Below are 26,668 nucleotides of genomic sequence, written 5' to 3' on the forward strand. Positions count from 1 at the left end.
GTTGACATACAACTCATACAGGCTAATGATGGTTATAAACATGTTGACATTACAACTCATATAGGCTAATGATGGTTATAAACATGTTGACATTACAACTCATATAGGCTAATGATGGTTATAAACATGTAGACATACAACTCATACAGGCTAATGATGGTTATAAACATGTAGACATACAACTCATACAGGCTAATGATGGTTATAAACATGTAGACATACAACTCATACAGGCTAATGATGGTTATAAACATGTAGACATACAACTCATACAGACTAATGATGGTTATAAACATGTAGACATACAACTCATACAGACTAATGATGGTTATAAACATGTAGACATACAACTCATACAGACTAATGATGGTTATAAACATGTAGACATACAACTCATACAGGCTAACGGTTGTTATCTGGACCAAAGGGAAATCATCATAAAAGGAAACAACCCATTCTGCAGAGCACAGATGAAACAGCTCTGTCATAACTGAATGACTATAGTTGGCAGAATAAAGTTCACAATAGACAACATAAGAATTTCAGTGAATTTAGTGGAACTTAAAACAAATATATAATGTCAATATACTGTATGTATATATGTATAAACCATGACGTATGACAGAAACAGGACAAAATCGACACTAGATGCTTAGATATGCTATATGAAAGGAGTGGGGTAGCGTTAAGTGTGGAGGTGGAGAGATTGAAGGTGAATATTCCTGGTGTTTGTGATGCCCACCGTTCAGACACGGTGGTGAGCGTGGTGAAACAGAGGAGTCACTGTCAGTCATTTTGAATTTTGAGTCAGATTCTCTACCAGACAGAGTCCTGTTAGGATGTCAGTTATCCTGTTAAAGCTTTTGTGCAGAATCAACTGCGCTGTTTCAGGTGCAACGTTGATCGTCATGTTGCAGTAGTGTGTAAGAGGGAGATTCCAAGATGTGGGGAGTGTGCAGGAGGGCATGGGACAGAGGATTGTGTGGTTTTGGTGGATAAAGTTGTGTGTGTGTGTCAACTGTAGGGGTGCCCATGTTGCTGGGGGATCACAAGTGTCCGGTGAGAGAGAGGCAGGTTGAGGTGGCCAGAGTCAGAGTAGTGCAGAAGGTATTATATTCTGAGGCAGGGAAGAAAGTAGAGGAGGATGGGTCAAGGATCTTGAGAGGATCCCTGTGAGTAGTACATCTGTGCCAGCACAGAGGGATAGGCCAATGAGTGATATATGCTTCAGTAAGGTTGGCTTCTTAGCATTCATAGCAATGGTTATCAACTGTACCACAGAAATGGAACGTAAATCACAGCAAATAGATGTTGTGGTGGCAGCTGCAGAGAAGTATTTGATCATATGATATTTGACTTCAGAAGAGTTACAGGGTGTGTTGAGTGGCGGTGTCTCGTCCTCCCAGGCCGTTGCCATGGTGCAGGAGCAGGTAGGGTCAAATTAGAGGAATTGTAGGGTTAGTTGGAAGGGTGTTATTTGTTAGTTTTGTTAGTTTTGTTTTCCCCTTTTATCACAAAGTACAATAGATTTATATTATAGTACAGTTGGGGTCAATAATGCAACATTTTGGATGCCAACCGCCGTTAAACTCCAAAGAAGAAGAAGCTATACGCCATATCCGGCATGTCGCCAGTCCGTCTGAAATTACAGTCCGCCTCATCATCATCATCAGCAACGTGTGTAGCAGCTAACTTCATGTTAGCACCGATCCTGTTGAAATTCACTTTCCGAACTTCCGTGTTTACTAGTGTTTATAGAAATATACCAGCTAGGGGCAGTATACCAGTTGCAGAAAGAAGATACATGTCACACCAACCCAAGCGACTCTGCACAGAAAAAATGTCTGGTAAAAGAATCGGCACCCATAACGGGACATTTCATTGTGATGAAGTGCTAGCCTGTTTCTTCCTTCACCAGCTCCCGGAGTACAAGGTGCATAACATTAATTTGTTCCTATTTTGCAGGAAACTATATGGTTAATATTAATACACGATAAATGTTTCTTCCACCCCGGCAAAGACAAGAGTTCGCTAGCTAGCTAGTTAGCTAACGTTATTATATTCTAATGCCAGCTAGCTACTGTACATATAGCATAAGCTCAGCCAGGTCAGCGTTGAATAACGTCCAAAATTCATAAAGCTCAAAACAGATTGAATTTCATTAAACCACATGGTCTTCTCGCCACGATAAGACGCTGAATATTCTTGGGTGCATTCCTTTTAGCTCGCCAAGTGCGCCGGGTCGGCAGAAATTATTGTTCAACTCCACCCTACCGGTGCACCGGGCAAGCTCAGCTAGAACGATTGCACAACACCTAATATCTTGGACATTCGTCTTGATATTGATGTTTTCGAAATTTCTGTCTTATTTCATATTTTTTTCCTCAGGATGCTGAGATCGTCAGAACTCGGGACCCTGCCGAGCTCGCCAAGTGTGACATCGTGGTGGATGTGGGAGGAGAGTTTGACCCCAAGAAGCATCTCTATGACCATCATCAGAGGTACCGTCAAAGATTTTGGTATATACTGGTACAGTGGAACTAGCCTGTGGTCATGTCTCTCAGTTCCATTGCGTTACACATAATTCACTGGCCCAATGCTCTAACCACTAGGCTACCTGGCCCAAAGCTCTAACCACTAGGCCACCTGGCCCAATGCTCTAACCACTAGGTCACCTGGCCCAATGCTCTAACCACTAGGCTACCTGGCCCGGTGCTCTAACCACTAGGCAACCTGGCCCGGTGCTCTAACCACTAGGCTACCTGGCGCAATGCTCTAACCACTAGGCTACCTGGCCCAATGCTCTAACCACTAGGCTACCTGGCCCAATGCTCTAACCACTAGGCTACCTGGCCCAATGCTCTAACCACTAGTCTACCTGGCCCAATGCTCTAACCACTAGTCTACCTGGCCCAATGCTCTAACCACTAGGCTACCTGGCCCAATGCTCTAACCACTAGTCTACCTGGCCCAATGCTCTAACCACTAGGCTACCTGGCCCAATGCTCTAACCACTAGGCGACCTGGCCCAATGCTCTAACCACTAGGCCACCTGGCCCAATGCTCTAACCACTAGCCCCCCTGGCCCAATGCTCTAACCACTAGGCTACCTGGCCCAATGCTCTAACCACTAGTCTACCTGGCCCAATGCTCTAACCACTAGGCTACCTGGCCCGGTGCTCTAACCACTAGGCTACCTGGCCAGGTGCTCTAACCACTAGGCCACCTGGCCCAATGCTCTAACCACTAGGCTACCTGGCCCAATGCTCTAACCACTAGGCTACCTGGCCCGGCGCTCGGTCTGAACAGTGACACGTATCGCTTGTGGTACAGTTTTGGAAGCATAAGGACCTTATCTTTTATATCAGCAATATTATTATTTTTTTAATTCAACGTTATGGCCTCCAGAGTGGTTCGATTCCCACGGGGGGCCAGTACAAAAAAATAAAATAATAATGCATGAAATGAAATGTATGCACTCACTACATACTGTAAGTCGCTCTGGATAAGAGCGTCTGCTAAATGACTAAAATGTAAATGTAAAAATGAGTGGCGCAGGGTTCTAAGGCACTGCGTCGCAGTGCTTGAGGCGTCACTGCAGACCTGGGTTTGATCCCGGGCTGTGTCGTAGCCAGCTTGCGACCAGGAGACCCTTTAAGCGGCGCACAATAGGCCCAGTGTCGTCCGGGTTAGGGGAGGATTTGGCCGGCCTGGATGTCCTTGTCCCATCGCGTTCTAGCGACTCCTGTGGCGGGCCTTGTGCATGCACGCTGACACGGTCGCCAAGTGTACGGTGTTTCCTTCGGCTCATTGGTGCGGTTGACTTCTGGGTTAAGTGAGCAGTGTGTCAAGAAGCAGTGCTGCTTGGCAGGGTCGTGTTTCAGAGGACGCACAGCTCTCAACCTTCGCCTCTCCCGAATCCATATGGGAGTTGCAGCGATGAGACAAGACTGTAACTACCAATTGGATATCATGAAATTGGGGGAAAAAATAGGCAAAAAGTCAATTAAATTGATACACACCTTTATGGGGTTAGTGTTCCCAAACAGCGCGTGTTTATGTAAGAAGACCACACCTGTGTGTAATGGAAAAAGGCCGTCAGAAAAGTGTTGTCAGTGAAAAATACTGTCGGCTGCAACTGAGATAAAGCCGGTTAAAACTGTAAGTTTGTATTTTGCATTTGAAATTAGTTTGATGTCATATGAAAGTAAAGAGCTTTTTGTTTCTAGAACGGTATCGCAATTGACAATCGATTCACGTATAGATGGAGTATTTGGATGTTTTGTCTGCCTGTGCCAGTCTACCTCTGAAAAGAACATCATGTTCTTGTCCCTTGATGAGTAACTGTAGACTCCAGTATAACATAGTGACTGATAGCATACAAGAGAGAAATCATGTATTTTTTATATGGCTAAATCTTGTCATCACATGAATGATTTATCAGTCAATTACCTGTCTGTCTGTCTAATGATTGGTGTGGAAATGGCAGAGGTTTCCCCCCCTGCAGGTAGGAGAGAGAACTAAGCTTCTCCATCATTCTCCCTCCCTCCCTCCCTCCCTCCCTCCCTCCCTCCTGGTATTATCTCTAGCTGCTATCTCAGGTGGCGCTAGCTAACGTTGACTACCTAGCAAAAAAACAAGCTTTTTACAAAAAATTATTGATACATGGAGTCATAAAACCGATACATGGAGTCATATAGTCAATATAATATTGTCAGTAATATTGCGATACTCTACTGTATCGATTCTGCCCCATCCTTATCCCACATAGCAACACCCAGGCCCTCTGGCACCAATAAAATCAAAGTACGCCTGTTTTAGGCAGAGGGCATAAGGAAAAGGGGTGGGGATGGGTTTATGGGAACAACATGGCAACAGGTAACATGGTAACAGCATGGGAACAACATGGCAACAGCATGGCAACAGGTAACAGCATGGCAACAGCATGGCAACAGGTAACCGCATGGCAACAGCATGTCAACAGGCAACAGCATGGCAACAGCATGGCAACAGGTAAAAACATGGCAACAACATGGCAACAGCATGGCAACAGCATGGCAACAGGTAAAAACATGGCAACAACATGGCAACAGCATGGCAACAGGTAACCGCATGGCAACAGCATGGCAACAGCATGGCAACAGCATGGCAACAGGTAAAAACATGGCAACAGGTAACCGCATGGCAACAGCATGGCAACAACATGGCAACAGGTAACCACATGGCAACGGGCAACAATTTGGCAAACACAGAACACCAAGCTTCATACAACTGTTATATTCAGTAGGTCACATGATTATGGAACTTTCTGGTAGAAATACATTTGTGTCAGACAGACTGACAGACACAGGCGGGTGATTAATTTCTCCACTGTGTCCTTCTCATTTTGTCCATATTTAACTGCCATCTCTGTATAATTGATGCAGGGATTCCGTTGCTAGTTATCGACCGTGTGCCACAGCATGCCACTCGCGTATCTGACGCTTGGCGCACAGCAGGCAGCGGGGCTAGAAGTGGCAAGCTTCCCTAATGGCACCCTATTCCCTACATAGTGCACTACTTTAGGCCAGAGCCCTATATTGTACACTACTTTAGACCAGAGCCCTATATAGTGCACTACTTTAGGTCAGAGCCCTATTCCCTATATAGTGCACTCCATTAGACCAGAGCCCTATTCCCTATGCACTACTTTAGACCAGAGCCCTATTCCCTATATAGTGCACTACTTTAGGTCAGAGCCCTATTCCCTATATAGTGCACTCCATTAGACCAGAGCCCTATTCCCTATGCACTACTTTAGACCAGAGCCCTATTCCCTATATAGTGCACTACTTTAGGTCAGAGCCCTATTCCCTATATAGTGCAATACTTTAGACCAGAGCCCACAGTGCTAAGGGCCCATAGTGCACTGTAGGGAATAGGGTACCATTTGTCACGTAGCCGTTGTCTCAATTAAGCGAGAATGAAATGACCACTGCAGGCTCCCCTGCTGTAAGGCACTCATCTCCTCACGCGCTCACTAGACACCTCCCTGGGTAGAGTTGATTAACATTATCAACTGGTCCACTAAAAATGAAAGGCAACACTTGTGTGGAGGCATATCACTGAAACAAGGAATGTTCATTTATTTTGAAGTGTTTTGAATTTTGACTGAAATGTTTTTTTCATTTACACTTAGCCTTTGCTGAAAGCACTGTCTCGCTCTAGATAGCCAGCTGTGGGCGTCCAGAGTCCCTGGCGTCCAGAGTCGCTGGCGCGGGCGTCCGGAGTCCCTGGCGTCCGGAGTCCCTGGCGTCCGGAGTCCCTGGCGTCCGGAGTCCCTGGCGTCCGGGGTCCCTGGCGTCCGGGGTCCCTGGCGTCCGGAGTCCCTGGCGTCCGGAGTCCCTGGCGTCCGGAGTCCCTGGCGTCCAGAGTCCCTGGCGCGGGATTGTTCTGATTTCATTTGTGTGTTCTGTTGCAATGTTCCTGTTGTGATCAGTCTGTATTGACAAGGCTCTAGAGTCGTATTATCAATCTAATCTGTTGATCTCATTTTTATGTCCCTTCCTTTTAAATGAACCACGTTGATTTAAATTGGATTTTAAATAGTCTATTAACCTATTTTTGGCAGAACCAGAAGGATGCTTCCTCGGTTGATAACACATCTAGGCTTCCTCTAGTTAATGTTACATGAACATCAACTCTGATATGATCAGTACAATCAGAAAAACTATTTAACAAGTAGGCTAATGCTTACGTTTTAAATCACAATAATTCATTTGTCATGGATGGAACAGATGGTATCAAAACATTTTCCTGCCGTTCACCACCTGATAAACCTGTTTTCAATGAGCACCCAGCTAGTCTTACCCTGCTGTTGTCCTCCAGCTGGTCTTTATAGACAGACATCACACCCTGCTGTTGTCCTCCAGCTGGTCTTTATAGACAGACATCACACCCTGCTGTTGTCCTCCAGCTGGTCTTTAAAGACAGACATCACACCCTGCTGTTGTCCTCCAGCTGGTCTTTATAGACAGACATCACACCCTGCTGTTGTCCTCCAGCTGGTCTTTATAGACAGACATCACACCCTGCTGTTGTCCTCCAGCTGGTCTTTATAGACAGACATCACACCCTGCTGTTGTCCTCCAGCTGGTCTTTAAAGACAGACATCACACCCTGCTGTTGTCCTCCAGCTGGTCTTTATAGACAGACGTCACACCCTGCTGTTGTCCTCCAGCTGGTCTTTATAGACAGACATCACACCCTGCTGTTGTCCTCCAGCTGGTCTTTATAGACAGACGTCACACCCTGCTGTTGTCCTCCAGCTGGTCTTTATAGACAGACATCACACCCTGCTGTTGTCCTCCAGCTGGTCTTTAAAGACAGACGTCACACCCTGCTGTTGTCCTCCAGCTGGTCTTTATAGACAGACATCACACCCTGCTGTTGTCCTCCAGCTGGTCTTTATAGACAGACATCACACCCTGCTGTTGTCCTCCAGCTGGTCTTTAAAGACAGACATCACACCCTGCTGTTGTCCTCCAGCTGGTCTTTATAGACAGACATCACACCCTGCTGTTGTCCTCCAGCTGGTCTTTATAGACAGACGTCACACCCTGCTGTTGTCCTCCAGCTGGTCTTTATAGACAGACATCACACCCTGCTGTTGTCCTCCAGCTGGTCTTTAAAGACAGACATCACACCCTGCTGTTGTCCTCCAGCTGGTCTTTATAGACAGACATCACACCCTGCTGTTGTCCTCCAGCTGGTCTTTATAGACAGACATCACACCCTGCTGTTGTCCTCCAGCTGGTCTTTATAGACAGACATCACACCCTGCTGTTGTCCTCCAGCTGGTCTTTATAGACAGACATCACACCCTGCTGTTGTCCTCCAGCTGGTCTTTATAGACAGACATCACACCCTGCTGTTGTCCTCCAGCTGGTCTTTATAGACAGACATCACACCCTGCTGTTGTCCTCCAGCTGGTCTTTATAGACAGACATCACACCCTGCTGTTGTCCTCCAGCTGGTCTTTATAGACAGACATCACACCCTGCTGTTGTCCTCCAGCTGGTCTTTATAGACAGACGTCACACCCTGCTGTTGTCCTCCAGCTGGTCTTTATAGACAGACATCACACCCTGCTGTTGTCCTCCAGCTGGTCTTTATAGACAGACATCACACCCTGCTGTTGTCCTCCAGCTGGTCTTTAAAGACAGACGTCACACCCTGCTGTTGTCCTCCAGCTGGTCTTTATAGACAGACATCACACCCTGCTGTTGTCCTCCAGCTGGTCTTTATAGACAGACATCACACCCTGCTGTTGTCCTCCAGCTGGTCTTTATAGACAGACGTCACACCCTGCTGTTGTCCTCCAGCTGGTCTTTAAAGACAGACATCACACCCTGCTGTTGTCCTCCAGCTGGTCTTTATAGACAGACATCACACCCTGCTGTTGTCCTCCAGCTGGTCTTTATAGACAGACATCACACCCTGCTGTTGTCCTCCAGCTGGTCTTTATAGACAGACATCACACCCTGCTGTTGTCCTCCAGCTGGTCTTTATAGACAGACATCACACCCTGCTGTTGTCCTCCAGCTGGTCTTTATAGACAGACATCACACCCTGCTGTTGTCCTCCAGCTGGTCTTTATAGACAGACATCACACCCTGCTGTTGTCCTCCAGCTGGTCTTTATAGACAGACATCACACCCTGCTGTTGTCCTCCAGCTGGTCTTTATAGACAGACATCACACCCTGCTGTTGTCCTCCAGCTGGTCTTTATAGACAGACATCACACCCTGCTGTTGTCCTCCAGCTGGTCTTTATAGACAGACATCACACCCTGCTGTTGTCCTCCAGCTGGTCTTTATAGACAGACATCACACCCTGCTGTTGTCCTCCAGCTGGTCTTTATAGACAGACATCACACCCTGCTGTTGTCCTCCAGCTGGTCTTTATAGACAGACATCACACCCTGCTGTTGTCCTCCAGCTGGTCTTTATAGACAGACATCACACCCTGCTGTTGTCCTCCAGCTGGTCTTTATAGACAGACATCACACCCTGCTGTTGTCCTCCAGCTGGTCTTTATAGACAGACATCACACCCTGCTGTTGTCCTCCAGCTGGTCTTTATAGACAGACGTCACACCCTGCTGTTGTCCTCCAGCTGGTCTTTATAGACAGACATTACACCCTGCTGTTGTCCTCCAGCTGGTCTTTATAGACAGACATCACACCCTGCTGTTATTCTGCTGAAACCAAGAATGGTTGGGGTAGAGGAGACTCGCCTCAAGCCAAATAAACACTTGTCTTTCCTATATAAAGTTGATAGACAATAAAGCTTTAGAGTTTAGATAAGTCTTTGTAAGTGATGGGTGATCTGCTCTCTGTCCAGAACCTTCAGGCTCAATAAAGCTTTAGAATTTGAACGAGACAGAGTGAGTGATAGGTGGGTGTGCTGCTCTCTGTCCAGGATGTTTAGGGGCACATTCAGCAGCCTGTGTCCAAGAATCTGATGGACCATAAACATGGGATTAGCATAATCATAGAGGCAGTAGATTATGCATGGAAAGGGGAGGGGGATATTTCTACAAGATGGCGACGTAACATGTTCATGTGTGTGCTGCTCTCTGGTTGTCAAGGACCTTCTCTGAGACGTTCCACAGCCTGTGTCCAGAGAAGCCCTGGGTGACCAAGTTGAGCTCGGCTGGTTTGGTCTACCTTCATTTTGGCCGGAGGGTCCTGTCTCAGCTCACCTCCCTGAAGGAAGGAGACAGACAGCTGGAGGTGCTCTATGATAAGGTAAGACTGGGGGAGAAGGGAAAACCTCCATCCCTATTGATAACCTCTCTGCCATGTTCTGCCTCTCTGTAGCTGTATGTGATCTAGGTGGATATAATGTTCTCTGTTCTCTCTGTAGCTGTATGTGATCTAGGTGGATATAACGTTCTCTGTTCTCTCTGTAGCTGTATGTGATCTAGGTGGATATAATGTTCTCTGTTCTCTCTGTAGCTGTATGTGATCTAGGTGGATATAATGTTCTCTGTTCTCTCTGTAGCTGTATGTGATCTAGGTGGATATAATGTTCTCTGTTCTCTCTGTAGCTGTATGTGATCTAGGTGGATATAATGTTCTCTGTTCTCTCTGTAGCTGTATGTGATCTAGGTGGATATAACGTTCTCTGTTCTCTCTGTAGCTGTATGTGATCTAGGTGGATATAATGTTCTCTGTTCTCTCTGTAGCTGTATGTGATCTAGGTGGATATAATGTTCTCTGTTCTCTCTGTAGTTGTATGTGATCTATGTGGATATAATGTTCTCTGTTCTCTCTGTAGCTGTATGTGATCTAGGTGGATATAATGTTCTCTGTTCTCTCTGTAGCTGTATGTGAACTAGGTGGATGTAACGTTCTCTGTTCTCTCTGTAGCTGTATGAGATCTTGGTGGATGTAACGTTCTCTGTTCTCTCTGTAGCTGTATGAGAACTAGGTGGATGTAACGTTCTCTGTTCTCTCTGTAGCTGTATGAGAACTTGGTGGATGTAACGTTCTCTGTTCTCTCTGTAGCTGTATGAGAACTTGGTGGATGTAACGTTCTCTGTTCTCTCTGTAGCTGTATGAGAACTTGGTGGATGTAACGTTCTCTGTTCTCTCTGTAGCTGTATGAGAACTTGGTGGATGTAACGTTCTCTGTTCTCTCTAGCTGTATGAGAACTTGGTGGATGTAACGTTCTCTGTTCTCTCTAGCTGTATGAGAACTAGGTGGATGTAACGTTCTCTGTTCTCTCTGTAGCTGTATGAGAACTAGGTGGAGGAGGTGGATGTAACGTTCTCTGTTCTCTCTGTAGCTGTATGAGAACTTGGTGGAGGAGGTGGATGTAACGTTCTCTGTTCTCTCTGTAGCTGTATGAGAACTTGGTGGAGGAGGTGGATGTAACGTTCTCTGTTCTCTCTGTAGCTGTATGAGAACTTGGTGGAGGAGGTGGATGCTGTGGACAACGGGGTCTCCCAGTATGATGGAGAGGCTCGCTACGCTGTCTCTACCACCCTCAGCGCCCGCGTCGGACACCTTAACCCACGCTGGAACAGCAAGAGCCAGGACACACAGGTCAGTCAATGTGTGGAAATATAACATATTAAAGGGCTAAAAGACCAGCATTCAGTCAGTACAGCTGTGTGTGTATGTCTGTTCACACACACGTCTATTAATATAGTCCACCGTTAACACTTTGTTGTGGCGTCAAACCGGCGCCAGACAAGCTCAGAGAAGTCAAGATTTGAGCTCTGCTAGTGTTTCTGAATAACTTTAAGGCCCTACCAGGCTGTCTGGTTGAATGAATCTCTTCTTCCTGAGTTGTTAGGTCCGAATCCGACAGGGGGAAACGGACCTTCTCGGTATACCACCACCACACACACCACAGTGCCTGTGAGTAAGGCAAGCGTTTTTCATCTACAGGAGAATATTCAGCCATTAAAGAGAAATGGCCCTAAAAAACACCTTCTCATTTAGAAACAGCCTATGTGATATTAATATGAGTCAGAAATATTTATTAAACTGTCCAAATCGACTACAAAGGGTAAAGAGGATCATTTTGGTCAATGTCAGTCTCGTCCAAAACTGAGTCTTGTGAGATTTGTGGTCGTGACTGAAACACAACGTAAATGAAGGTTGAGTTTGTTTTGTTTGGTTGTAATTGTCAGAGTAAAAAACTCTACGGACATTATGAAAGCTTAACTAAGTTTAATTCTTCCCTGTATTGATCATACAGCTGTATTCAGACCACCACTAGTGTATATACTCCTCCTCCTCTACAACCCCTGACATCTGTTATGGTTCGACAGGAAGAGGAAGTGACGTGGTAATAAACCGTTCCTTCTCCCTTAAGGTGACCTGACCTGACCTCAACCCCCTTGATGCCTAATCCATGGCTCTCTCCCCTTATCAATGCCTGCCACGTGATCGCTTCCCTGCACTCAATATTTCAATAGGATACCTGATATAATGTAAACGTTAAACGTTACCCTCTCTCCCTCAGTGACATGAATAAGTATATTTCATATTCTCAGAACCTAACAGTTTCAATGCGACTCACATGCCCACAGCTGGCAGCACACAAGTAATCATCAATTCGGAGTGCAGCTGCATGCGACCTGATCGTAATGCCTGTGGTAAATTTGGGTTGACTTTGGATATCCCTATGGGGCTAGTTGGGGACCATCGGTAAATTACATAATGTACATGGGACAATATGTAAAATTCCAATAGCTTCAAATTTCAATGACAAAATCCCAAAACCAACTATAAATTGTATAAATTCATATACAATTATTGAAAAACATTTTAATGAGAACAAAAAAATCTCCAGCATGAAATTATTCTTATTTACATTGTGTAATTTATTGACAGTCCTCAACTAGTCCTCGAGATAGGCTATCCAAAGTCAAACCAACTTTGCCACGGTCACACACCAGTCGGCTGAAGCTAATTGGCTAAATCATTTGGTTGACTCTTCCCACCTGCGAACACCCACATGAAACCAAACCCCGATACCAACTCACGTTTTGAATTCAGTCATTGGCGGCTAGCATTTCTTAAGGAACCAAATCTAAAACTAGGACAAATCCGGAAGTGCAGTCGCTCTTTAAAGTCTGTACAACGATTGGACAAGTAGGTCAAACACCTATGATTTATCATCTGGCTCAGATGGGGAACGGGGAGGGCAGGGGGAAAAAAACAGTCTTTGTCCATCCATTTTCCTCCATTTCCCACACCTTTCTCAGACCAGGAGCACTTACTTACTCTGTGAGAGGCTGGTCGTTGATTCTATTCATTTGTCAAACCCTGGAAAGGCACGGTGGGATGGGGACAGGCTGCGCTACACAACAGCCCTGTGATTTCCAGATCCAATCGTCACCTTGTCACTTTTTGATTAGAAAAAAAAGTAATATATTTTTCCTCCTGCCCTTCTCGTCCTGTCTCGCCAAACTCTCAGCTGCTGCTGCGCACACTCACACACATACCACACGCTCAGCCAGGTGCTACGACATTACGGTGGTGGTGTTAGTGGTGTGTGTGAGTGGCATCATTGCATGTGCTTTATTATGTTTGCGCTAGCGTGTGTGTATACATGCACATCAGTGCCGTAAGTGGGAGCAGGAGTGTGTGAGAGAGAGACGGACTGAGTCAGTCAGTGAGGGAGACCTTTAGTGACCTTTAGTTTTCCTTGTAGAAAAAATGTATCTGTCCTGTATTTACTTTAGCAACTGTTGCGCTATCCCTGCATGTGCTGCAAGACTGCTCATATCTCTTGTTGTGACCTTATGTCTCTTGACATTTCCTGTCTCGTGTCGTCCCCTCCTCGTGTCGTCCCCTCCTCGTGTCGTCCCCTCCTCGTGTCGTCCCCTCCTCGCGTCGTCTGTCGTGTCCTCCTCCTCCTCCTCTTGTCCTCCTCCTCCTCCTCTTGTCCTCCTCCTCTTGTCCTCCTCTTGTCCTCCTCCTCCTCCTCGTGTCGTCTCATGTTGTGTCTGTTAGGAGGGCTTCCATAAGGCCCTGGGCATGGTAGGAGCAGAGTTCCTGGACCGGGTTGACTTCTACCAGAACTCCTGGCTTCCTGCCCGTGTGGTGGTGGAGGGAGCTGTACAGATGAGGATGCAGGTACAGTCTCTACCGTAGACATGCAGATATTCACTTTCACTAGGTAGGGGACAGGGGGGGCTGTTCTGATGACACCCCCTGTCATGTTGCTTCTCTCAAGTACTTTGTCTGTTAAAATTAATGACATGTATGATACACGTGTAATTATGTGTAAATACACGCCTAGTTAATGTAAATACACGCCTAGTTACGGTGTAAATACACGCCTAGTTACGGCGTGAATGCACGCCTAGTTACGGCGTGAATGCACGCCCAGTTACGGCGTAAATGCACGCCTAGTTACGGCGTGAATGCACGCCTAGTTACGGCGTGAATGCACGCCTAGTTACGGCGTGAATGCACGCCTAGTTACGGCGTGAATGCACGCCTAGTTACGGCGTGAACTGAGCTACAGCCTTCCCTGTAGCTCAGTTGGTAGAGCATGGTGTTTGCAACACCAGGGTTGTGGGTTCGATTCCCACGGGGGGCCAGCACAGAAAAAATAATCTGTGAAATGTATGCATTCACTACTGTAAGTCGCTCTGGATAAGAGCGTCTGCTAAATGACTAAAATGTAAAATGTAAAATGTAGTAACACTACAGATATTAATGCAAAGTGTTAGCGTGAGATGTTATGAAATTGTAGGTATTGATGCAGTGTGTGCGTCACAATGGGTATCGATCCCGTGTCTTAAGTTTGCAAAGCACTTTGTGACCAGTGAATTTCTGAGTAAATGTGATTGATTGTGTCCGTCCCCAGGTTGACCCCAGTGGCGAGGTAGTGGTGTTCTCTCAGGGGGGTTGTCCCTGGAAGGAGCACCTGTTTTCCCTGGAGAAGGAGCTGAGCGTGGACACCTCGATTAAGTTTGTCCTCTACCCTGACCAGAACGGACAGTGGAGAGTCCAGTGTGTCCCAGCCGGTCTCCACACCTTCAATAACAGGTAGTGTACACTAACCGGATCACCTTCAATAGCAGGTAGTGTACACTAACCGGATCACCTTCAATAACAGGTAGTGTACACTAACCGGATCACCTTCAATAACAGGTAGTGTACACTAACCGGATCACCTTCAATAACAGGTAGTGTACAATAACCAGATCACCTTCAATAACAGGTAGTGTACACTAACCGGATCACCTTCAATAGCAGGTAGTGTACACTAACCGGATCACCTTCAATAACAGGTAGTGTACACTAACCAGATCACCTTCAATAACAGGTAGTGTACACTAACCGGATCACCTTCAATAGCAGGTAGTGTACACTAACCGGATCACCTTCAATAACAGGTAGTGTACACTAACCGGATCACCTTCAATAACAGGTAGTGTACACTAACCGGATCGCCTACAATAGCAGGTAGTGTACACTAACCGGATCACCTTCAATAACAGGTAGTGTACACTAACCAGATCGCCTTCAATAACAGGTAGTGTACACTAACCGGATCACCTTCAATAACAGGTAGTGTACACTAACCAGATCACCTTCAATAACAGGTAGTGTACAATAACCAGATCACCTTCAATAACAGGTAGTGTACACTAACCGGATCGCCTTCAATAGCAGGTAGTGTACACTAACCGGATCGCCTACAATAGCAGGTAGTGTACACTAACCGGATCGCCTACAATAGCAGGTAGTGTACACTAACCGGATCGCCTACAATAGCAGGTAGTGTACACTAACCAGATCACCTTCAATAGCAGGTAGTGTACACTAACCAGATCGCCTTCAATAACAGGTAGTGTACACTACTTTAGTACACTACTTTAGTACACTACTTAGACTGTCCCTGTAGGAGAACCCTTTTTGGTTCCGTTTAGAGCCCTCTATGGAATGGAAAGGGTTCTAGGTGGAACCCGAAAGGGGTTCTCCTATGGGGATATCTGAAGAACCCTTATGTTCAAGATAGAAACGACTGTTTTCTAAGACTGTGGTTTAGAGTTGACTATAGGTGTAGTGAACTAGTGGGAGGGTCCAGTGTTTCCCGTCCGACTACACACCTACATCTACTGCTACCATACATTCATCACCACAAGGCACACTTGGCACCACAAGGCACACTTGGCACACTTGGCACCACAAGGCACACTTGGCACCACAAGGCCTCACTTGGCACTACAAGGCACACTTGGCACCACAAGGCACACTTGGCACCACAAGGCACACTTGGCACCACAAGGCACACTTGGCGGATAAAGTAATCCTTCTAACCCCCCCTTAAAAGATTTAGATGCACTATTGTAAAGTGGTTGTTCCACTGGATATTATAAGGTGAATGCACCAATTTGTAAGTCGCTCTGGATAAGAGCGTCTGCTAAATGACTTAAATGTAAATGTTAAATGTTGGCACATTTCAAATGGCTCCCTACTCCCTACATACTGCGTACCTTTAATTGTCTATATCTATTGGTCCCTCAATGTTTAAAAGGTGCAAACAGGAGAAAACCTTTTTGAAGTTGAGGCGGTACTTCAACAAGCGTTATGTTAGTCATGTGGATAGTGTTGTTGGTTGGAAACCAAGGGGGTCTGTCAAGACTGCTGTGTGAGCTAGTCATATGATCACTTTGAGGATGTTAGTAAATTCCTTCCATATCGATATATGTTAAAATCCAACTTCAAATGCTGTCATACATGCTGTACTCCCTAACTGTTCTAACTGAACAGCTTCCTGAGTTGTAGGTTTGTAGCTAGGGGGAGGAACAGCTTCCTGAGTTGTAGGTTTGTAGCTAGGGGGAGGAACAGCTTCCTGAGTTGTAGGTTTGTAGCTAGGGGGAGGAACAGCTTCCTGAGTTGTAGGTTTGTAGCTAGGGGAGGAACAGCTTCCTGAGTTGTAGGTTTGTAGCTAGGGGGAGGAACAGCTTCCTGAGTTGTAGGTTTGTAGCTAGGGGGAGGAACAGCTTCCTGAGTTGTAGGTTTGTAGCTAGGGGGAGGAACAGCTTCCTGAGTTGTAGGTTTGTAGCTAGGGGGAGGAACAGCTTCCTGAGTTGTAGGTTTGTAGCTAGGGTTCAGACGATCATGGAATTTTGATTGATAGTAAAAAAAAAATTTTTTAATCTTTATTTCACTAGGCAAGTCAGTTAAGAACAAATTCTTATTTTCAATGACGGCCTACCGGGGAACAGTGGGTTAACTGCCTTGTTCAGGGGCAGAACGACAGATTTTTACCTTGTCAGCTCGGGGATTCGATCTTGCAACCTTTCGGTTACTAGTCCAATGCTCCAACCACTAGGCTTCCTGCCACCCCATATAAATACAATGAATAGAATTATGTCATAATGGGTGGACTGGTATATTCTCCTGGGTGTCACTAGGTAAAACAGCCCTCTGCTGATTGGCTGGGTGTCACTAGGTAAAACAGCCCTCTGCTGATTGGCTGGGTGTCACTAGGTAAAACAGCCCTCTGCTGATTGGCTGGGTGTCACTAGGTAAAACAGCCCTCTGCTGATTGGCTGGGGTCACTAGGTAAAACAGCCCTCTGCTGATTGGCTGGGTGTCACTAGGTAAAACAGCCCTCTGCTGATTGGCTGGGGTCACTAGGTAAAACAGCCCTCTGCTGATTGGCTGGGTGTCACTAGGTAAAACAGCCCTCTGCTGATTGGCTGGGTGTCACTAGGTAAAACAGCCCTCTGCTGATTGGCTGGGTATCACTAGGTAAAACAGCCGTCTGCTGATTGGCTGGTAAAACAAAGAGATGGAACAAATATCATCTCATGTTGTTGATAACCCATGAGGAAAATATCAACCTATGTTTTGATATGCAACTATATTCTAATACAGAGTGCTGAATGTTATTTAGTTATTTTATGCAGTTTGCTTTAGTTAATTATCATAGTTCTGGTTTGGAAGGTATATTTGGAGTACACACACACACAAAAACACACAAACACACACAAACACACACACACACACACACACACACACACAACGTGTACATTTATAAACTGTGCACACACCTGTGTTCTCCCCTCTAGCAGAAATCACAAAACGGTTTCCAATCAGTTACTTGTGGAGAAGTAATTATTTTCAGAGGATTATTTTAGTAAGTAATTTACAGTGGATTGCTTCTCCCGCAGGTCAAAAGGATAAATTCTCACCTCTTGTTTGATCTCTACTTCTAGCAGTCAGGTCATAGTTAGTTATTTCACTGGTATGTGGTGAACGTTCGTCGTGAGGGGGTGAAAGTTCGTCGTGAGGGGGTGAACGTTCGTCGTGGGGCGGTGGACGTTCGTCGTGGGGCGGTGAACGTTCGTCGTGGGGCGGTGAACGTTCGTCGTGGGGCGGTGAACGTTCGTCGTGGGGCGGTGGACGTTCGTCGTGGGGCGGTGGACGTTCGTCGTGGGGCGGTGAACGTTCGTCGTGGGGCGGTTTCGTCGTGGGGCGGTGGACGTTCGTCGTGGGGCGGTTTCGTCGTGGGGCGGTGGACGTTCGTCGTGGGGCGGTTTCGTCGTGGGGCGGTGGACGTTCGTCGTGGGGCGGTTTCGTCGTGGGGCGGTGGACGTTCGTCGTGGGGCGGTGGACGTTCGTCGTGGGGCGGTTTCGTCGTGGGGCGGTGGACGTTCGTCGTGGGGCGGTGGACGTTCGTCGTGGGGCGGTGGACGTTCGTCGTGGGGCGGTGGACGTTCGTCGTGGGGCGGTGAAAGTTCGTCGTGGGGCGGTTTCGTCGTGGGGCGGTGGACGTTCGTCGTGGGGCGGTTTCGTCGTGGGACGGTGAACGTTCGTCGTGGGGCGGCGGACGTTCGTCGTGGGGCGGCGGACGTTCGTCGTGGGGCGGCGGACGTTCGTCGTGGGGCGGTTTCGTCGTGGGGCGGTGAACGTTCGTCGTGGGGCGGTGGACGTTCGTCGTGGGGCGGTTTCGTCGTGGGACGGTGAACGTTCATCGTGGGGCGGTGGACGTTCGTCGTGGGGCGGTTTTGTCGCGGGGCGGTTTCGTCGCGGGGCGGCGGACGTTCGTCGTGGGGCGGCGGACGTTCGTCGTGGGGTGTATAATGCACCTAAAGTGTTTAATAGGACAACGTTTTTGTTTCATGTCCTGGATGTTTCAGGGTTCTTACTGTGTAATACTGAAGGTTTAAAGGACATTACTTCTCTTCAGTAGCTGCTCTTCATCCTGTTCCTGTACAGTTTGCTGTGCGTAAATAAACCCTGTGAGTTTAAAGCCCATGTAGTGCCTTGTAAAAGGTGAGGGGAGTGAATGACCAGAGGGTTGAGGAACATAAGGCACATCTCTAGGCTTCAAAAGTCAGCTGCATGGTCTCCGTTCTCGCTCGCACTCGCTCGCTCTCTCTCTCGCTCTCTCTCTCTTTCACCCGTCTCCTCCCTCTCTCCACTCCAGTGAGGAATCTCTTTAGAAATGGTTTTCCGCTAGGATGACCCAACACTTGACAGTGGGCAGGAGATTGTATGAGACGCTGCTAAGCTTTCCATTTTGTTCAATGTTATGCGTAGTGTAGGTGCTGACAACGCCTGACAACCAGACCTGTATTGAAATACCATTTTGAAATTATAACATTTTTTTTTAGCTGGGCTTGGCTGCGTTTTGCCTGGCGAATTGGAACCAATAGAAAAATCGCAAAACTGCAACCCCCCCCCACCCATATGACTCTTCAGACAGGTTAGAGTAAATGCTGAAAGATTTCGAATAGAGCATGAACCCTGTCCTGCTGACACCATGCCTCCCAGATGGCTGTGTCTGAGGGAGGGGAAATGAGGGTAGAGGGACGGGAACATGTTGGATTGAAAAGCAGCCTGTGGATCCAGATGGCAGCGCTTGAGGGGAAGTATGATTCTCCCAGCAAGTATCCGCTGCCGGATCCGCTCCTGCAGGATAACAGGAAGAGTGTTGTTATCACCTGTGTCTCTAGTACATAAACACCACCTGCGTAGACTAGACTATTTTTATCACTACTCATCACACCGGGAAATGTGAGCAGAGCTGGTTCTTCCGTTCTCATGCATGTCGGAGAGATAGAGGAAGATAATGTAGTGATTTTTGCAGGATTGGGGTACATTTTGTTTAATCGGCAATCAAGGAATTTATTTTCAGTATTTTTAGTTCACATTCTGAAGTGTAAAATGCAATTTATGAATTTCAAGTCATTTCTTGAATTTTCTACATCCTATAATGTCATACAATTTGATTTGGTTATTTTAAATGTTTATCTATACAATTAAAGATTATTCTCCTGTGTTCTTTCTGCAGGGATACTATTTAAACAACAGTATTGTCAGTTATCCAGAGAGGACTGGGTTTTGCTTTTTGATATCTCACTGGTTCTCTTTCACCACTCTATCGTTGTCACAATCACAGTGTGTGACGTGTGTAAAGGGACAGTGATGGGGACATTGCCCTGCCTTGGGTGCTGTCTTTCAGATGACACGTTAAACCGATGTTCTGACCTCTGTGGTCATAAAAATTCCCATGGAACTTACCATAAGAGTAGGGGTGGTAACCTCGGCGTTCTGGCTAAATTCCATCATGGCCACCTAATTACCCCCCCCCCCCAATTGGTGTATATCACTCCTCACCTCTCCAGCTGATAGCTGCTGTGTGATGAGTGTTCTGACACAAAATGGCTGCCGTGGCATCATCCAAGTGGGCGCTACACATTGAGGGTAGATGCAATGAGTTTCTCCCCCTACTATGTAAAGCGCTTTGAGCACCTACTGTGGGTGGAAATGCGTCATATAAATGCAATCTTACTGTTATTAATAATAATACATAGCCTATCTAGTGCAGACAGAGGGTGTCGTTGACTCACTAACTCAACCAGTGACATATTTCAATATAACATCCTGTCTGTCATGTTTTAAATGCCACTTATCGAAAATTACAACAGAAGGCACTGAATAAGATGAAGAAGTGCATGATGGTTGCTAGAAATAAGAGCTTTGTCCCAACCTTATTCTCTCTACCTTTCACCAGAGCCCTATGGGTAGCCTAGTGTATAGAGCATTGGGCCAGTAACCGAAAGGTTGCTGGATCGAGTCCACGAGCTGACATGGTAAAAATCTGTCGTTCTGCCCCTGAGCAAGCCAGTTAACCCACTGTTCCCCCGGTCGCCTGACGACGTGGATGTCGACTTTCAGTTGAAGGCGTTGTACAACTGACTAGGTATCGCCCTTTCCTGGTCAAAGGTAGTGCATGGAATAGGGTGCCATTTGGGACAAATGCATGATGGTTGATTTTAGAAATAAGCAAAAAAAACAGGTGCTGTCCAGTATTCAGGGCAGTTAACCCACTGTTCCCCCGGTCGCCGACGACGTGGATGCTCATTCCATTTGGCAGACTAATATTGTGCAGCTGATTTGTTGATCGGTTTTCAGAATCAGTCTCACTCTTTCATTCAGAAACGTTTGGTGCCAATTGCCCCTCTTCCTACTTATTATTGTTCCAGTCTACCTTTATCTTTGCTGTGTCTGTTCTGGGAATACTGTCCAGTTATTCAGTGGAATTATTCAAGGTTATAAGGATTGCTGCTCAAACCTATTAGATTATCTTGTGAATTATTATTATTATTATTATTATTATTATAAAGAAGTAAAATGGTGTCAAAATTCATGAAATCAGCGGGTGCCCTAGTTAGCATTTTCCTGAATGAATTCAAACACCTCTTCACCCTTAGATATCTCCATCCTCCATTCACGCTTGACTTGTTCCCGCTTGTCAAGCCCGTCTTTCCTCCCTCTTGTGAGATTGGATATTGACTGAGAGAGCATCGTGTCACATTCCCCTCCACCCAATTCCATCTGTCCTCTTCCACCTTATTAGACCCCTTTTCACACCTCAACAGATTCTCTAGAGGTTTCCAGAGAATATCCTCGGCTATATCTTTTTTAAATAATGTAAACTTGCTCCGTGTCTACTGCTACTGAAGGTAATGCACGACACTGGCCCGACAGTTACCCCTAATAATGTATTTGTGTGTATATATGTATATATGTATATATCCACTGCTCAAAAAAATAAAGGGAACACTTAAACGACACAATGTAACTCCAAGTCAATCACACTTCTGTGAAATTAAACTGTCCACTTAGGAAGCAACACTGATTGACAATAAATTTCACATGCTGTTGTGCAAATGGAATAGACAACAGGTGGAAATTATAGGCAATTAGCAAGACACCCCCAATAAAGGAGTGGTTCTGCAGGTGGGGACCACAGACCACTTCTCAGTTCCTATGCGTCCTGGCTGATGTTTTGGTCACTTTTGAATGCTGGCGGTGCTTTCACTCTAGTGGTAGCATGAGACGGAGTCTACAACCCACACAAGTGGCTCAGGTAGTGCAGCTCATCCAGGATGGCACATCAATGCGAGCTGTGGCAAGAAGGTTTGCTGTGTCTGTCAGCGTAGTGTCCAGAGCATGGAGGCGCTACCAGGAGACAGGCCAGTACATCAGGAGACGTGGAGGAGGCCGTAGGAGGGCAAAATGACCTCCAGCAGGCCACAAATGTGCATGTGTCTGCTCAAACGGTCAGAAACAGACTCCATGAGGGTGGTATGAGGGCCCGACGTCCACAGGTGGGGGTTGTGCTTATAGCCCAACACCGTGCAGGACATTTGGCATTTGCCAGAGAACACCAAGATTAGCAAATTCGCCACTGGCGCCCTGTGCTCTTCACAGATGAAAGCAGGTTCACACTGAGCACATGACAGACGTGACAGAGTCTGGAGATGCCGTGGAGAACGTTCTGCTGCCTGCAACATCCTCCAGCATGACCGGTTTGGCGGTGGGTCAGTCATGGTGTGGGGTGGCATTTCTTTGGGGGGCCACACAGCCCTCCATGTGCTCGCCAGAGGTAGCCTGACTGCCATTAGGTACCGAGATGAGATCCTCAGACCCCTTGTGAGACCATATGCTGGTGCGGTTGGCCCTGGGTTCCTCCTAATGTAAGACAATGCTAGACCTCATGTGGCTGGAATGTGTCAGCAGTTCCTGAAAGAGGAAGGCATTGATGCTATGGACTGGCCCGCCCGTTCCCCAGACCTGAATCCAATTGAGCACATCTGGGACATCATGTCTCGCTCCATCCACCAACGCCACGTTGCACCACAGACTGTCCAGGAGTTGGCGGATGCTTTAGTCCAGGTCTGGGAGGAGATCCCTCAGGAGACCATCCGCCACCTCATCAGGAGCATGCCCAGGCGTTGTAGGGAGGTCATACAGGCACGTGGAGGCCACACACACTACTGAGCCTCATTTTGACTTGTTTTAAGGACATTACATCAAAGTTGGATCAGCCTGTAGTGTGGTTTTCCACTTTAATTTTGAGTGTGACTCCAAATCCAGACCTCCATGGGTTGATAAATTGGATTTCCATTGATTATTTTTGTGTGATTTTGTTGTCAGCACATTCAACTATGTAAAGAAAAAAGTATTTAATAAGATTATTTCATTCATTCAGATCTAGGATGTGTTATTTTAGTGTTCCCCTAATTTTTTTGAGCAATATATATATATATACAGCTATGAACTATACATACACATACACACTAGATCGGGGTTTCCCAAACTCTGTCCTGGGACCCCCCCTGAGTGCAGGTTTTGTTTGTTGCCATAGCACTACACAGCTGATTCAAATAACAAACTCCTCATTTTAGGCAAGTCAGTTAAGATTTGATTATTTTAATCCACTGTTCTAGAGTTGCGTACTGTTACAGAATGGGGATTAGGTGTTAGTTCATAGCTGTGTACTGTTACAGAATGGGATTAGGTGTTAGTTCATAGCTGTGTACTGTTACAGAATGGAGATTAGGTGTTAGTTCATAGATGTGTACTGTTACAGAATGGGGATTAGGTGTTTAGACATAGATGTGTACTGTTACAGAATGGGGATTAGGTGTTAGTTCATAGCTGTGTACTGTTACAGAATGGGGATTAGGTGTTAGTTCATAGCTGTGTACTGTTACAGAATGGGGATTAGGTGTTAGTTCATAGCTGTGTACTGTTACAGAATGGGGGTTAGGTGTTAGTTCATAGCTGTGTACTGTTACAGAATGGGGATTAGGTGTTCTAGAGATGTGTACTGTTACAGAATGGGTATTAGGTGTTAGTTCATAGCTGTGTACTGTTACAGAATGGAGATTAGGTGTTAGTTCATAGCTGTGTACTGTTACAGAATGGAGATTAGGTGTTAGTTCATAGCTGTGTACTGTTACGGAATGGAGATTAGGTGTTAGTTCATAGCTGTGTACTGTTACGGAATGGAGATTAGGTGTTCTAGAGATGTGTACTGTTACAGAATGGAGATTAGGTGTTAGTTCATAGCTGTGTACTGTTACAGAATGGAGATTAGGTGTTAGTTCATAGCTGTGTACTGTTACGGAATGGAGATTAGGTGTTAGTTCATAGCTGTGTACTGTTACAGAATGGAGATTAGGTGTTCTAGAGATGTGTACTGTTACAGAATGGAGATTAGGTGTTAGTTCATAGCTGTGTACTGTTACGGAATGGAGATTAGGTGTTAGTTCATAGCTGTGTACTGTTACGGAATGGAGATTAGGTGTTCTAGAGATGTGTACTGTTACAGAATGGGGGTTAGGTGTTAGTTCATAGCTGTGTACTGTTACAGAATGGGGATTAGGTGTTCTAGAGATGTGTACTGTTACAGAATGGGGATTAGGTGTTAGTTCATAGCTGTGTACTGTTACGGAATGGAGATTAGGTGTTAGTTCATAGCTGTGTACTGTTACAGAATGGGGATTAGGTGTTAGTTCATAGCTGTGTACTGTTACGGAATGGAGATTAGGTGTTAGTTCATAGCTGTGTACTGTTACAGAATGGAGATTAGGTGTTAGTTCATAGCTGTGTACTGTTACAGAATGGAGATTAGGTGTTAGTTCATAGCTGTGTACTGTTACAGAATGGGGGTTAGGTGTTCTAGAGATGTGTACTGTTACAGAATGGGGATTAGGTGTTAGTTCATAGCTGTGTACTGTTACAGAATGGAGATTAGGTGTTAGTTCATAGCTGTGTACTGTTACAGAATGGGGATTAGGTGTTAGTTCATAGCTGTGTACTGTTACAGAATGGGGATTAGGTGTTAGTTCATATTAGTACAGAACCTAGAATGAAGCAATGCATTTGTGTTGTATTCTACATACTATGTTTGGACTGTATCCCGCTGCTAGTCTTGAGTTTCCCTCTGTGTGTCTGCCCGCACACATCTTGCCTGTCCTGACCTCTTCCACCCACCACCCCAGCCACAGCCTATAACAGGACCTGACCCTAGCCAGCCTATGACGGGGCCTGACCCGAGCCAGCCTATGACGGGGCCTGACCCTAGCCAGCCTATGACGGGGCCTGACCCGAGCCAGCCTATGACGGGGCCTGACCCGAGCCAGCCTATGACGGGGCCTGACCCGAGCCAGCCTATGACGGGGCCTGACCCGAGCCAGCCTATGACGGGGCCTGACCCGAGCCAGCCTATGACGGGGCCTGACCCGAGCCAGCCTATGACGGGGCCTGACCCGAGCCAGCCTATGACGGGGCCTGACCCGAGCCAGCCTATGACGGGGCCTGACCCTAGCCAGCCTATGACGGGGCCTGACCCTAGCCAGCCTATGACGGGGCCTGACCCTAGCCAGCCTATGACGGGGCGTGACCCTAGCCAGCCTATGACGGGGCCTGACCCTAGCCAGCCTATGACGGGGCCTGACCCTAGCCAGCCTATGACGGGGCCTGACCCTAGCCAGCCTATGACGGGGCCTGACCCTAGCCAGCCTATGACGGGGCCTGACCCTAGCCAGCCTATGACGGGGCCTGACCCTAGCCAGCCTATGACGGGGCCTGACCCTAGCCAGCCTATGACGGGACCTGACAGAACCCTTGGTTTGTGTACTGTGTTACTGCATTGTGGAAATGGACTGTTTCTCTTTCCTGGACAGTCGCTCTCTGTGTGTCCATCCTGCCTGTCCTCAGTGTCCTCACAGAATCCCTCTGTCTTAGCCTGGTCCCAGATCTGTTTGTGCCGTCTTGCCAACTCCTACAGCTTTTGGCAACATTAACACTGTACAAACCTCTCTGGCACCATGCTATCTCTGCTCTCCTCTGCGTGTCCTTCCTGCCCCGAGCCAGTAGCCAGCTTATAGCCTGTGACTGAAGACTGGAAGGCCACGTAGTCTTGGAAAAACAGTGTTTTTCTGGAATCAGCCTTAGTGTTAGGTGTGACTTGGACTGTGTTCAGGTACTCTGTGTGCTTAACCATATCCCTGTCTGTCCCCCTCTGTGTCCAACCTGCCTGTACTGACGATGTCCCTCTGTGTGTCTGTCCCCCTCTGTGTGTCTGTCCCAGGCTGTCTTTGTTGGAGGAGTGGCGTGGGGTGCGTGATGATGCCCTGTCAGAGCTCAGTGGTGTCCCCGACTGTGTCTTCGTCCACGCCGGCGGTTTCATCGGGGGGAACAAGACCAAGGAAGGGGCCCTGGAGATGGCCCGGAGGACCCTGCAGGCTGCAGCGAAGTCCCCATCCAAACACACCAACTGCGCCTGAACTGATCTTAACCAGTCCTGGAGGATGATTAACCAGGCAAGCTCAGTATAGCTTGGTTTACCTCCGCTTAGCAGTGTGAACGTAGTTCATCCACACACACTCACACACACACACACTCAATCATGTCACTGTTCGGTTACTTTAATTGTACTGTATGTGTGTGTAGCACTTGTTTTGTAATAAAATACAATTCGATTTTGACCAAATGGACATCCTGGTGTTTGAGGAGTTGGGATTAGGAGTTTGTTTTGTATCTCATGAATGTATGTTAGCCAAGAAGGTACTAGCAGAAAGAAAACCAAGTGAAGTCAGTGAGATTTAACCAGGTGTAAACTTCCCATAAAACAATGTTTTTTTCTGGACTGGTCACCATGACACAATGGTAGTCTATTGATCCTTTACTTTCACACTCCATACTGCTGGTATTAACACTGGGACCATAGTCACCTTCCCTCCATACTGCTGGTATTAACACTGGGACCATAGTCACCTTCCCTCCATACTGCTGGTATTAACACTGGGACCATAGTCACCTTCCCTCCATACTGC

At 46.7% G+C, this 26,668-nt stretch overlaps 1 protein-coding gene across 1 annotated transcript; it reads left to right on the forward strand.

Moving 5' to 3' along the window:
- Window positions 1–1,624: 1,624 nt before the first annotated feature.
- On the forward strand, window positions 1,625–26,320 carry myg1 (myg1 exonuclease). The gene is made up of 7 exons (XM_014134030.2): window positions 1,625–1,933; window positions 2,389–2,501; window positions 9,631–9,790; window positions 10,944–11,093; window positions 13,518–13,640; window positions 14,380–14,561; window positions 25,924–26,320. The coding sequence occupies exons 1-7, from the start codon at window positions 1,625–1,627 to the stop codon at window positions 26,117–26,119; spliced, it is 1,233 nt and encodes a 410-aa protein (XP_013989505.1). The 3' UTR covers window positions 26,120–26,320.
- Window positions 26,321–26,668: the final 348 nt, after the last annotated feature.

Source organism: Salmo salar, chromosome ssa12 (genome assembly GCF_905237065.1).
Source record: "Salmo salar chromosome ssa12, Ssal_v3.1, whole genome shotgun sequence".
In the NCBI taxonomy this organism is placed as follows: Eukaryota; Metazoa; Chordata; class Actinopteri; order Salmoniformes; family Salmonidae; genus Salmo; species Salmo salar.